Genomic DNA, 12,166 nt, shown 5'->3' on the forward strand with positions numbered 1-12,166 from the left:
GTTGTAGAAATACGTGTATGCAATATGGAGCACTTTGCGGGAATGCAGAAATATGAAAGAATTGACAGATTTAAGCTGAGTTCCACATTTGCGTTTATGTCTGAGGGACCGCCAGATATATGTACAACCACACTATTGCTCCTCCTGACGACCGCGGTACTCGTCCGTCTCGTATCGCTTTCCTCTGAAGCCCCAGACGCCCCAGTTGCCGCAGCTCACATCGCCAGGGTCCAAGTCGTTCAGATCCCATCTCAAACTCCGGAAGCGGTTCTCGCCTGGTTGCAGTAGCAAGTCCATCTCGCCTCCAGCCTGCTTCGTCACCCAGTCGATGTCTCTCTGCATGTCGAACTCAGTGTAACCAGTGCAGATGATGGGCACTTTGGTCTCCAGAAGTTGGGGAAGGGTTTCAGCCCACTCGTGCGATGAGGCTGGGTGGCCGAGACCAGGATGGAAGAGGACGAAGGCGTCGAAGTAGGGATCGTATGGGTAGAAGTGCTGAGCCTGGTGGAGGGTGTGGAAGTACTCAACGTAGGTCGAGATCTTCATCTGGCCACCTAACCCTCGGTCCTCAACAATCGCTCCGAATGGATTCGATGGTGTGCGTTCTGGGAGTGGAAATTCGGCGTCGCGATTTTGCATTGATTCGGGGCCGATGAAGATCAGGTGGAATGTTGCTTGTGGGAAGAGGTATGATAGCTGGATCCATACTTCTCGGGGCAAGCTGGATTCTGCACGGGCTCCTAGGAGGAAGAGTCGGACTGGTGGGGCGTTGGGTCGGAGACCTTTGATGTCGATACCTGCGCCTGATCGTGGTGGATGGAGAGTGTAGCGAAGCGCTGGTCATGTTAGATTCTCGTGGATGGAATAGTGCTATAAATCGATAACTTACCACTTAGTGATCTCAAACCCTCCGGTGTCAGTCTGTCCTTGAGACCGTATGGACTCAGCTCATGCAGCACGCTACCAATAGTGACAGGGTATGTCAGCAGCCGTGTCACCTGCCGCATACTTCTCTCATCGTTGATGGCCGTGAACTCACGGCTGTACATCAACGTGTCCCAGTTCGTCATGTTAACCTGCGCCTCTTCCATCTGTGGGCCTGGGTATTCGAACTCCGGGAAGAAGCGCCCGCTCACAAGGTCATGATCATCCTCGTTGATCTCTCGTAGTATATCGCATATCTCCAAGTGATTTTCATAGTCGCTCACGAAGTGTTGCTCGCTGCATGAGACAGGAATCCCACAATCCGGACATTCAAAGCGTACGTGTGCAGGAGGCATTGTGCCCGTCTTTCTTGCTTCCAGATCATGGGGAGATGTTGGCATCCTTGTGGCCTGATGTTCAGGGTGTGGACAGTACGCATTTTGGCGCATGAACGCTGCTCGTTTCCGTATTTGGGGAGAGGGCGAGTTCGTGAAGGAGTGGAAGAGGTTGTTCGGCTGCAAGAGAACTTTCGGTTGTTCTTCATGTTGTTGGTTGCGTTCGCTTGTGTACGGCGGTATGCTCTGAGAGGTCTGCCGTGCAGGCTCTACTGCTGGAGAAGCATTCTGTTTCGTCGACTGGTGAAGCTTCCGGGCGTTGGAAGGCTGCTTCGTTGCGCTGGACGTGAAAGCCCGTCTGGCTATGCTCTGGTTGACGGTAGATGGTTTGACTGGAAGAGCAAGCCTCAAGCAGCGGCTGCATATTGATTTGGACGCCATGATGCGCAATGCTTCGAACGCAATGCTCTACCGCGAAGCAGACGTCAAGCACATCTCAGAGGAGCCCGATGGAGGTGTTGGCCGCCGCCCGGAGCTCGGGCCGGGCCTAAATCTTAGCGCGCTCGATGCGACTTGAGAAACATCGAACTTCGATCTGCAGCTCTTGCAAAGCACACACACCACTGCGGCGACAACAGGACTTCGGCGGCCAGCATGGCCAACATCCAGCAGACGCAGGCCTTCTACGGCTTGACTCTCGAACCGCCATCTTCCCCTACCGCCTCCGTCCTGTGTAATGTCATACCAGGTCTCAAACCAGGCGACCAGCAAATCTTCGAGGCTCGAGGTCAACGAATCGCCCTCCACCGAATCTCCGAAAACGCAGACCGCACTGAACGCAAGATCACAACTGTACTCGAGCAAGATGTCTTCGGCATCGTCCGTGGCGTGGCCACAAGCAGGATTCCTGGAACATCAACAGGTGAGTCCTCCTCGTATGAGCTAGAGCAGCGTCGCGAGCACGCATAGTGATGTCTGCCGATATAGCGTACCCTCCTCGTCTGGTCGCAGATCGTCCTTCCATCTATGCTGGCTCGCGATGCTGGCATTACAACCCACACGAAATCGATTGAGAGGTTGCAACAAGATGTTAACAAATCCTTCCAGATCAGCTCATCATCTCCTCCGATTCTGGACGAATTGCGCTTCTGACCTACGACCACGAAAAGAATCAGTTCAGACGCACACATCTAGAAACATACGGTAAATCGGGTGTTCGTCGGGTCATACCGGGGCATTACCTCGCAAGTGACAGTCGCGGTCGTTGTGTTATGCTGGGGAGCGTGGAAAAGAACAAGGTCGTGTACATGCTACACCGTGATTCGGATGGGCAGATCATAATATCGAGTCCGCACGAAGCCAACCAGTGGCAGAGCTTGTGCTTCACTCTTTGTGCACTCGACACGGGTTGGGAATCTCCCATATTCGCGGCTTTGGAGGTGGAGTATTCGGAATCAGAGGGCGACCCAAGTGGTGACGCATACGAGAGGCGGGAGAAGCAGCTCGTCTACTACACAGTCGACATGGGTCTCAACCATGTGGTCAAGACGTGGAGCGATACGGTGGACTACACTGCAAACATGCTCTTTGGAGTTCCTGGAGGCCAAGACGGTCCCTCAGGCGTCCTAGTCTGTGCCGAGGACCGCATCTACTACCGCCACGACAAGCATCCGAGCCTCTGTGTGCCCATTCCACGGAGAAAAGGCCAAACAGAGGATCCCAACCGCAAGAGATGCATCGTTGCAGGCTGCTTGCATCTTGCGAAGACTCGTCACGAGTTCTTCTTCCTGCTGCAAACCGAAGACGGCGATGTCTTCAAGCTCACGATCTCGTTGGAGGTCGACGACAAAGGCCGGCAGACCGCGACCCCAGAGCGCATGACCTTGAAGTACTACGACACTTTCCCAGTTGCCCGTCAGATGCTTTTGCACAAGAAGGGGTTCTTGTACATTGCCGCCGAGAACGGTAACAGCCAGCTCTATCACATTGACGATCTTGCGGACGACCCAGAGTTTGAGCCCCACAACACCTTCACATCCGATGACGTTCCAACGGAGCCTGAGGACGAATATGAGCCGAATTACTTCCAACCTCGCGAGCTCAAGATGACTCACCTGGCCATCGACATACCTGGACTCCATCCACTTATGAAGACGAGAGTCGAGAACCTCACCTCGGAAGATGCGCCGCAAATATATGCGATCCAGGGCACAGGCAACAAGAGCCAGTTCAAGACCATTCGGCACGGACTGGGCGTTGAGGTCGCCATCAGCAATAGCATGGGACAGGTTCCCTACGACAACATCTGGACGTTCAAGCACCGCGCGAGCGATGAACACCACCGATATCTTCTTCTCAGCAGTTCTTACGGCGACATAACGATCGCATGCTCCCTCGGCGAATCCGTCGAACAGATCGAGAACTCCAGCTTTCTTGAGAATCGCGCCACGGTACATGCGCAGCAGATGGGCGACGCTACACTAGTACAGGTTCATGCACGCGGCATTCACAGTATCCTGGAGTCTGGAGCAGTAAACGATTGGCAGTCACCCTCCTACCGCACTGTCGTCGCTGCTTCGGCCAACGATCGTCAATTACTCCTGGCACTCAGCTCGGCCGAATTGGCCTTCTTCTTCATGGGCGATGATGGCATTCTCAATCAGCTTGAGGAGATGCCGGAAATGAGTGGCAAGGTGACGGCGCTCTCGGTCGGACGAACACCAAGGGGACGACAGCAAGCACGGTATGCTGTGGTGGGTTGCGATGATTGTACAATCCGTGTCATGAGCATCGAGCTGGATTCGCCATTGGAGCCTCGCAGCGTGCAAGCACTGTCTGCTGTCCCTACCTCACTCGAGGTGGTCGAAATGTTCGATCCAGCTTCGAATACCACGGTCAGCATTGTTCATATCGGACTCCAGTCTGGTCTGTATCTGCGAGCTGTCATCGACGAAACGACTGGAGAACTTGGCGATGTGCGGACCAAATTCCTCGGCACACGGCCACCACGCCTATGTCCCGTCGAGGTCAACAACGAAGAGTGTGTACTCGCATGCTCCAGCCGGCCATGGCTAGGCTACAACCACCCCCAGACAAACCTCTACACCGTCACTCCACTCATCAACGACCCAATAGAAGCGGCGAGATCCTTCATCACCCCTGATCTCAGCGGGCTTTGCGCTATACAGGGCTCCTCTCTGTTGATCTTCCAGATCCCATCGATTGAAGGTCGATTGTCGCACAGCTCGATCGACCTGAGCTACACTCCGCGCGGCATGGCTCGCCATCCTTACTACCCACTGTGGTATACCGTGCAAAGTGATGCCAACGCCCTTTCAAAAGCCACGCGAGATCAACTTCGTGGCAAATCCATCGATGAAGACGAGGAAGCAACTGCACTTGAAAAGCATCTGGGCCTCCCGCGTGGTACGTCGCATTGGGCTTCGTGCATACAAGTCGTTGACCCAATCTATCAAAATGCTGTTGTCTCGTCCGTCGAGCTGGGTGAGAACGAAGCAGCGCTTTGCTGCGCATGCGTTCCCTTCGCATCAAAAGACTACGAGGTGTTCCTGGCGGTGGGTACCGGACAACACATGGCACCAGGCAGCGGTGCTGAATCTGTTGGATACGTGCACATTTACCGCCTTGTGGAGAACGGCACGAAGATGGAGTTTGTGCACAAGACGCAATTCGAAGGTCCGATCTACGCTCTCCATCCCTTCAACGGCAGGCTCGCTCTGGGTGTTGCGAACGAACTCTTCATCTACGACATTGGTATGAAGGCGCTACTTCGAAAGTCGCGTGGAACAGCGGTGCCAAATCAGATCGTGTCCCTGGAGTCCCAAGGCAACAGAATTGTATGCGGCGATGTTAGCGACAGCGTTACCTACGTCGTCTACAAACCCAAGTTCAATCGCATGATCCCATTCGTCGACGACGTGGTGCAGCGCTGGACCACAACGACCACGATGGTGGACTATGAGACCACGGCTGGAGGAGATAAGTTCGGAAATCTCTGGATTGTGCGCTGTCCCGAACAACCCAGTCACGAAGCCGATGAGGAAGGTGCAGGTGGCTACATCATGAATGAGCGCAGCTACTTGAACGGTGCGCCTTACCGCCTTGACCTACGTGCCCACTACTATACGCAAGACATACCAATGAGCATGCAGAGAACAGCACTTGTGGCTGGTGGACAGGAAGTCCTCTTCTGGTCTGGCTTGCAAGGAACACTCGGCATGCTGGTTCCATTCGTCACCAGAGATGATGTCGAATTCTTCACCGCCCTCGAACAGCAATTGCGTGCGGAAGCACCACCGCTTGCTGGCCGCGATCATCTGATGTACCGTTCATATTACGTTCCCGTCAAGGGTGTCATCGACGGCGATCTCTGCGAGCAGTTCATGCAGCTCAGCTACGACAGCAAGCAGAAGATCGCGGCAGAGGTGGATCGCAGCGTCAAGGAGATTGAGAAGAAGATTCAGGAGATGCGGACGAGGGTCGCCTTTTAGGCAAGTGGTTTCCTCCCATGCATAAGAAGGGACTGTGTTTTAGATGTAACATAGGAAAAAGCGATTCGATACGAAAGACCAATGATACCCACGTCAATTCGAGGAACCTTTCCATTCTCGTCTTCCCTCCTTTAGGACGTGCTTTCTGTCTCGCTCTGCTCCGCGCTTGTGCATAAACTGGGGACTTGGTTTTCCAAATCTCCAATCCACATGTCTGCGAATGTTAGTCAGTATCAACCCCTTTTTACGCACTTCAAATAGGTTGACTTACCGATAAACAACCCACAAATCTGACACCCCTGAACCTCACTCTTCGACGCCCGCCGTCCATGCGAACGAGTCCCACCACACGGCGGCTCATATCGATTCCTCGCCGCGCCGGGCTTGAAAGTCTTGAACACCAACAGACACCTGCCCCTGTTACTCTTCCCCTTCTCCCTAATCACGCGCAGCTTACACGCTCTGATAGGGCGCGAGATCATCGACTGCGACGTGGTTGTTGTAGAGGAGGGAAATCTCATGTGTTTTGGCTTTCGTGGGGTTGGCGTTGTGGGCGGACTGTAGAGGTTTTCCCATTTGCTGTATTTGGCGGCGATGTGGAGTTGGGCGAGGGCGGTGCGGTACATTTTTGGTTTTGGTTTTGGTTTTGCTTGTAGGGGGTTTGGGGTTTGGGGGTGCTGGCTGTGATGGGGCTGGGGAGTTGGGGTTGGACGTGATGGATGGGAAAGGGGAAAGGAGGTAGAAGGGGGAGGCATTGTGAGAGTGTTGGTTCTTTCATTGGGAGAGGGTCTGTTGGGTGGTTCTCTGATTGGGAGATGTGCTAATGAATCGCTAGGTGAGGGGACAAAGGGGAGTAGGGTATATCGAACTCCCTTTCTTTGATTACATGGAAGGCTGGACGATTTGCTTTCTCGTCATAGCGACGGTCTTCTGGAACGTTGTGGTTGGACTGCTGATGCTTCTCAGGCGTTCTATCACAGTTCTTCGCTCGAAGTCGTTTCTTTTCAACCTGGCCTGCACTGCTTCAGGTGTGTGTGTGACGAAGACGAATGACCGCCTTGACAAATGGCCCTTCGCGGCTTTGTTCTGTTCAGTACAAGAATTTCTTCCCAACAAATTGAAGAAGAGTCTTTGTCTCACAACTGCTCTACGCCAAAACGGACCGGTCTCGGCACACTCGTCGCTCCTATCTCTCTTATGTCCATCCACTCGATGCCGAAAGCCGGCCCGAAACGCGGTCGGGACAGCGCTGAGTTCGGCCTCCACGGCACCTTGCCGAACTCTACACCACCCTCGTCTCCATACACAATCGTCCTCACGGCAATTAAAGTGTTTCAAAGCCTTGGCAAGTCCAGAGCAACACGTCAACCCGGCCCGAATCATTCGATGAGCTATCCATAACAAGGCGAGGAAACTGGAGCGGTCAGCCTGGTCGCCATTGCCTCATCCGTACGGCATTCCTCTTCTGAGCAATCCAAGCGCCTGTGCCATACATCAGTCTAGTTCGTCTTGACGTTTTCCTTTTCCTCTACACTCACCGTCCCTCCGATGGGCGATGGCGTGTACGCTTGCGAATCTTTTCCCTCTTCAATGGTTTGATTCCAGACCCAAAGGGAAGGGATACATCCGTGTCCATGGCAGAGATTGATAATTGTTCTGTTTTGCACAGCCTCGTCGGTTTGTCAAGTGGACACGAGTGGTGATCGCGTGGATAGAGGCTTGGCTTGGCTAAGCAGTCAATGCTTATTATGACGGAAGATGTGAAGACCTTCTAAAAGGCTCTTGAAGGCGAGCTCGCCTTGGTAGGCAGGGTATAGTCGATCTCGATATCCGAGCCTTTGGACTGATGGCTTCAGCAGAACCTGTCTGCCATATCATCACACCGGTTAGCAATCTCGGATATGGCTTTGACAATATTGGCGTCAATCACTTGCTTCGACAGTTGGCGGCGAGCGGCAGGCCTACGGCTATGATACTCAACTCGTGCTTTGAGGAGACTGGATCTGGTGCTGCAGTGAGAGTCGGCCTGCCACAAGGACATCGAGCAAGCTGCCTTAGGGATATTCGAAGACTGCTCCGTTGTGTGGGCACTCACGGCGTGCCATTGATCCTCAACTCCTCGTCAACGAAAGCGCCAGAAGATCACCTGGATTTGGTTGCAGAAATGGTTCAAGAAGCGGTAACGCAAAAGTATATCGTAGTCGGCCGCACCTCATCTTTTCTTAAGCTAACTCGTCAGCAGCTCGCAGGACTTCAAACTGGTAACGATTGAAAACAATACCGAACAGCAAAAGACCCCTCCCGGAAATACCCCAGCGCAAAGCTCGCCCTCGCCATCCACTCATCTGAAACGATCCGCGTGCCCCTGCACCATCGGTGTCTGCGTCCAAGCATTCCTCAAAAAGGCAGAAGCAAATCCCGACTTCGAAGTCCTCCTAAGCAGCAGCACTTCCAGACTCGTCCCCTTCATAGCCTTCACAAGTCTATGCCTCAAGAACGCCCACAAGACGACGCTTGGTCAGACCCAGGCACAGACAGCAAGTATAAGAGGCGGCATACTCCATCTGGCGAAAATCCTCGAGGAAGGAGGCGTCTCCGCGATACCCAGATGTGCCGGCGCAGTGGGGACATTATTCAGCGACGGGAGTTTTGAGGTTTCGCCTGTCGGGGCGAGGTCGCAGTGCACGTCGATCTCGGTGGCGTCGTATATCCTGCAACCCAAGTCTCGACTCGCCGTCCCGGAAGTTGGGGGAGCGCTGGATCTCAGACAGGCCTCGTACCAGACGCTCGAAGACAATCGGACGGTGAAGGTTCGGGGAACGATCTTGCGGCGCGTGGGCGAGTCGGAGAAGTGGTTCGAGGCACAGGCGCGTCTACAGAGACCCTATCGTTCTATATACCTGGGTCGTATAACCGACGGTGAGTCCACATCCCATCGCTCCAACTTACACCTCTGACACCCCTTCGCAGCCCTCCTAACCTCCGCAATCGACCGCCTTCTCCACCGCATCAAAGGCTACGTCCAAGCGCAGCAACCGCATTTCCCTGCTGACAGTTGGGACCTTTCCTTCCACGTCTTCGGCCGCAGGACTCCTGAAGTCGTCGTGGCGGGAGAGATCACGGCGAACAGTCGGGATATCGCGAGGGCGATGACGGAGATTTCGAGGATGGCGACGAGGTTGGCGTGTGGGTTGCAGAATCGTGGGGCGGAGTGGCCGGATTCGCAGATTGTTGTTTTGGCTGTGGAGGGGGATGGGTGAGCGATGTAATGTGTATGATGTTGTCTGTTGGTTAGAAAATCGAGCGTTTGTCAGCATTCGTAGCGAAATATAGATCACGGAGTATGTTTTCTCGTGATGCACTATCATCAATAGTTGACGGGGAGAATGAACATGAAGGGTTGGTCTTGCATGAATCATCACTTCATATAGAACAGTTGCTATCCTACAGGTGCTCTGCGCTTGGGTGTCTTCCATAAACCTGTCTGCTATATAGTCAGCGATGAATTCTCAACCACAAGTCAAACTTGGATAGGTGAAATTGCGTGCAACATCAGTAGGAACAATTGGTATATTATAAAGAACTTTCATCGAAGAATCAAGCGTAACGATAGGTGTCATCAGAATGCTGGAGAAAAGGAGGTGGAGAAACACGTACCTAGCACCAAAACATGGCTATACGACAGGCTTGTTGTCTAAGTCACCTTTGCCATCTTTTTGAGAGCCTGGCTCCTCCATCTCTGGCAGCTTGAGCGCTTCTAGACTTCGTGTAGCCACAAGGACGTTCTCGTCCATATAGATTTTCGGTCCAGTATAGTTTTTCCGGCCATCGAAGATCCAGGTGAGCATGCTTATGATGAAAACAATCGCGAAAGCTGCAATGCAGTAGTTCATGTTGTTTCCTGTCACCGGCAATTCCGGTGGGAAAACGAATAAGACTGTCGTGAGGATCGTGAAGGCGACTCCAGCGATGTTGGCGAACCAGGCGAAGGGTTCTGGAAGGCGGAAAGGTCGGTTTGCTGGTAGCATGCGTCGGCCACGGAGGAGGTTGATTGCCACTGGAATGCCGTATGACAGTCCAAGAGCGACGACTGATGCACTGGTAATGGCATTAAACGCACTGCTGGACCCCAAGAAGATGCAGCCAAAAATCAGGACAACCAAGTTGGTGAGTGCCAGAGCTTCCAACGGCACATCCAGCTTTTTGTGGACCCGGGCGAAGAAGCGTGAGAACGGCAGACCTCCATCTCTGGCGAAGGCGTATGTCATTCGAGACGATGTTGTCATGATCGAAGTCGTTGCGAAAAGCAAGCAGATCAAAGGAAACATAAGCAGGCAGACTGTCCCTGCCAAGCTGCCTGTTGCATTGAGAATGATTTGGTTGAGCGGTCCGGCTGAGGAAGAGATGACCTGCTGCAAATCGCCTGCCACAAATAGCAAGCAGGACAAGAAGACGAACCCGGTGAAGGTCCCGATCGCTACAGCGTAGATCATGATCTTGGGCGCCTCGACTGCAGCATTGGGAATCTCTTCAACCATATGAGCAGTCGCGTCGAATCCAGTCAGTCCCAGAGCGCCCTGAAGAAGACCGAGCAGCCAAGCAAGACCATCTGGCCAGCCCGTCTCGTTGATGAACTCGCGGTAGACTGTATCTCCTGAGTTGTAGTTCGGCGATGCGCACGCCAAAATGGTTATGCATATGACTACGAAGCCCGAGATGGACCAGAGGATGGCGGTCTTGTTGAGAAGCGGTAGCAAGGAGTTCCCGAAAGCATTGATGAGGGCAGCAGCAATGTTGTAACCAATGTAGATCAGGAATTGATGCCACCTTTCCGCGTGGTAAGAAGGGTCATACATCGCAATGATGCCAATGATGATCTGGGATCCAAGGAGACCTCCTGTGGCGACTAGCGCCATCCAGCCGAAAACGTTGATCCTGAGAAGTGAAATATCAGTCGCTGAAAGGATAGACACCGTGCTAGTTATTCCTACCATCCTGTGATCCACGATAATATGCGCTTCTGCTTAGGCCACGCGATAATGTGTACCCAGTGGTACTGGCCTCCCGCGGTGGGATAGGCACTGAGGAATTCGGCGAGCGAGGAGGACAGACAAAGGTTGAAGAATCCCGCCGTGATGAGGCCCCAGATAACCGCTGTCGGTCCGCCCGAAGGCAATGCAAGTGATAGCGATGTCGACAAGGCTGTCCAGGAGTTCAGAATGGCGAATGCCAGTCCGAGCATGGACAGCGGCGAGAAGTTTCGCCGCAATTCCTGCTTGACACCCAGGGCGGCCAAATGGGCGTCATCGGTCGCCAGCGCCGCCATGCTGCCTGCTAGGGATGCTGCGATATGGGCGGAGAGGGAGTTGGCGGGAGGAGTTGCACGATGATGCTCTCGGAGAGCACGAGGGAGTGCACCATTTTGAGGGTTGGCAACGGCAGCTATCACCGTGAATGTCCCGATCCTCTGACAGGTTCTGTCATGTAACCCACGTGCCGGGCCGTTGCTTAGGTGCAGATTACGGTGCTCGCATGAGACCGCGAACGTCCTCCACCCTCACAAATAATGGATTGGAGTAAGAAGAAGATATGGCCGCCGTGCGTAAATTCCAGCCGTCGTCATTGTCCAGGGGGTTTCAGCCGCCAGATTGGGGTCACCGTGGCCAATCTTGTCGTTGTCTTGGCGAGCTTGTTTTATCGTCGCGTGGTCCGAAAGGGAATGTCCATCCGGCCCACGCTTACACTTGTCTGTTCCTCTCGCTTTCTGCTCTTCTTGCACGCGTCGGACGAACAGCCTAGATACGCCTGTTCCGGGCCACTCAGCGCTTCCAGATCGACCAAGTCGCTCGCCACTGCCAGCCCGCCCTTCTCTGCTCCCCGCCCAAATGTTCTGCAACACGCCGTCCCTGGAGAAGGCATCCACATGCTGGGGTAGCGTGTCCACAACAATGACCTCGTCGGCCCGTCAACGGACTGGCAGCGCTGTGGACCATACGCGCGAATGGTGCATCCAGGAAAGCGCATGCTTCCGGTCTCCTTTCGATGGCTAGGAAGACCATTTGAACGCCTTCTCCGGCTTCATGCACTCGAGAGGAGATGTTAGCAATGAAGCTGCTCAGATCCTCGATGCCCCGACGTGCCCATAGGATTCGAGAAAGAGGTGCTTAAGAGCATAGGGATCGCTGCGCACTTATATATACCTATTGGGTCACGAAGTATACTTCTTAGGAAAAACCTCGCAAAGCTCTTTACTAAGCAAGCTCACTTCACGTCTCTCAGAAGACTGCAGGCCCTTGGATCCGTTCCTTGCGAAGGAGACGATTGAGCTTTGCTTCAAACCCTCATAGTCGAAAAGATATAGAGTTATGCACACGTCGGCCCTTGGTCGCAGCAAGT

The 12,166-nt window shown here is 53.7% G+C and overlaps 5 protein-coding genes across 5 annotated transcripts; 2 read left to right on the forward strand and 3 right to left on the reverse strand.

The window, feature by feature from the left end:
* Positions 1-132: 132 nt before the first annotated feature.
* M409DRAFT_28280 (uncharacterized protein) lies at positions 133-1,700 on the reverse strand (the record flags this gene model as incomplete). The annotated part of the gene is made up of 2 exons (XM_033808960.1): positions 133-836; positions 890-1,700. 2 exons carry the CDS (start codon positions 1,698-1,700, stop codon positions 133-135), a joined length of 1,515 nt encoding a protein of 504 aa, XP_033662130.1.
* Positions 1,701-1,913: 213 nt separating this feature from the next.
* Positions 1,914-5,770, forward strand: M409DRAFT_28281 (uncharacterized protein; the record flags this gene model as incomplete). Its single annotated transcript, XM_033808961.1, has 2 exons — positions 1,914-2,181; positions 2,367-5,770. 2 exons carry the CDS (start codon positions 1,914-1,916, stop codon positions 5,768-5,770), a joined length of 3,672 nt encoding a protein of 1,223 aa, XP_033662131.1.
* A 131-nt stretch (positions 5,771-5,901) lies between these two features.
* On the reverse strand, positions 5,902-6,396 carry M409DRAFT_28282 (uncharacterized protein; the record flags this gene model as incomplete). The annotated part of the gene is made up of 2 exons (XM_033808962.1): positions 5,902-5,984; positions 6,042-6,396. 2 exons carry the CDS (start codon positions 6,394-6,396, stop codon positions 5,902-5,904), a joined length of 438 nt encoding a protein of 145 aa, XP_033662132.1.
* A 1,220-nt stretch (positions 6,397-7,616) lies between these two features.
* Positions 7,617-9,030, forward strand: M409DRAFT_28283 (uncharacterized protein; the record flags this gene model as incomplete). Its single annotated transcript, XM_033808963.1, has 3 exons — positions 7,617-7,960; positions 8,013-8,689; positions 8,741-9,030. 3 exons carry the CDS (start codon positions 7,617-7,619, stop codon positions 9,028-9,030), a joined length of 1,311 nt encoding a protein of 436 aa, XP_033662133.1.
* Positions 9,031-9,444: 414 nt separating this feature from the next.
* On the reverse strand, positions 9,445-11,096 carry M409DRAFT_69864 (uncharacterized protein; the record flags this gene model as incomplete). Its single annotated transcript, XM_033818473.1, has 2 exons — positions 9,445-10,705; positions 10,762-11,096. 2 exons carry the CDS (start codon positions 11,094-11,096, stop codon positions 9,445-9,447), a joined length of 1,596 nt encoding a protein of 531 aa, XP_033662134.1.
* Positions 11,097-12,166: the final 1,070 nt, after the last annotated feature.

This window comes from Zasmidium cellare (genome assembly GCF_010093935.1).
Source record: "Zasmidium cellare ATCC 36951 unplaced genomic scaffold M409scaffold_42, whole genome shotgun sequence".
NCBI classification, from domain to species: Eukaryota; Fungi; Ascomycota; class Dothideomycetes; order Mycosphaerellales; family Mycosphaerellaceae; genus Zasmidium; species Zasmidium cellare.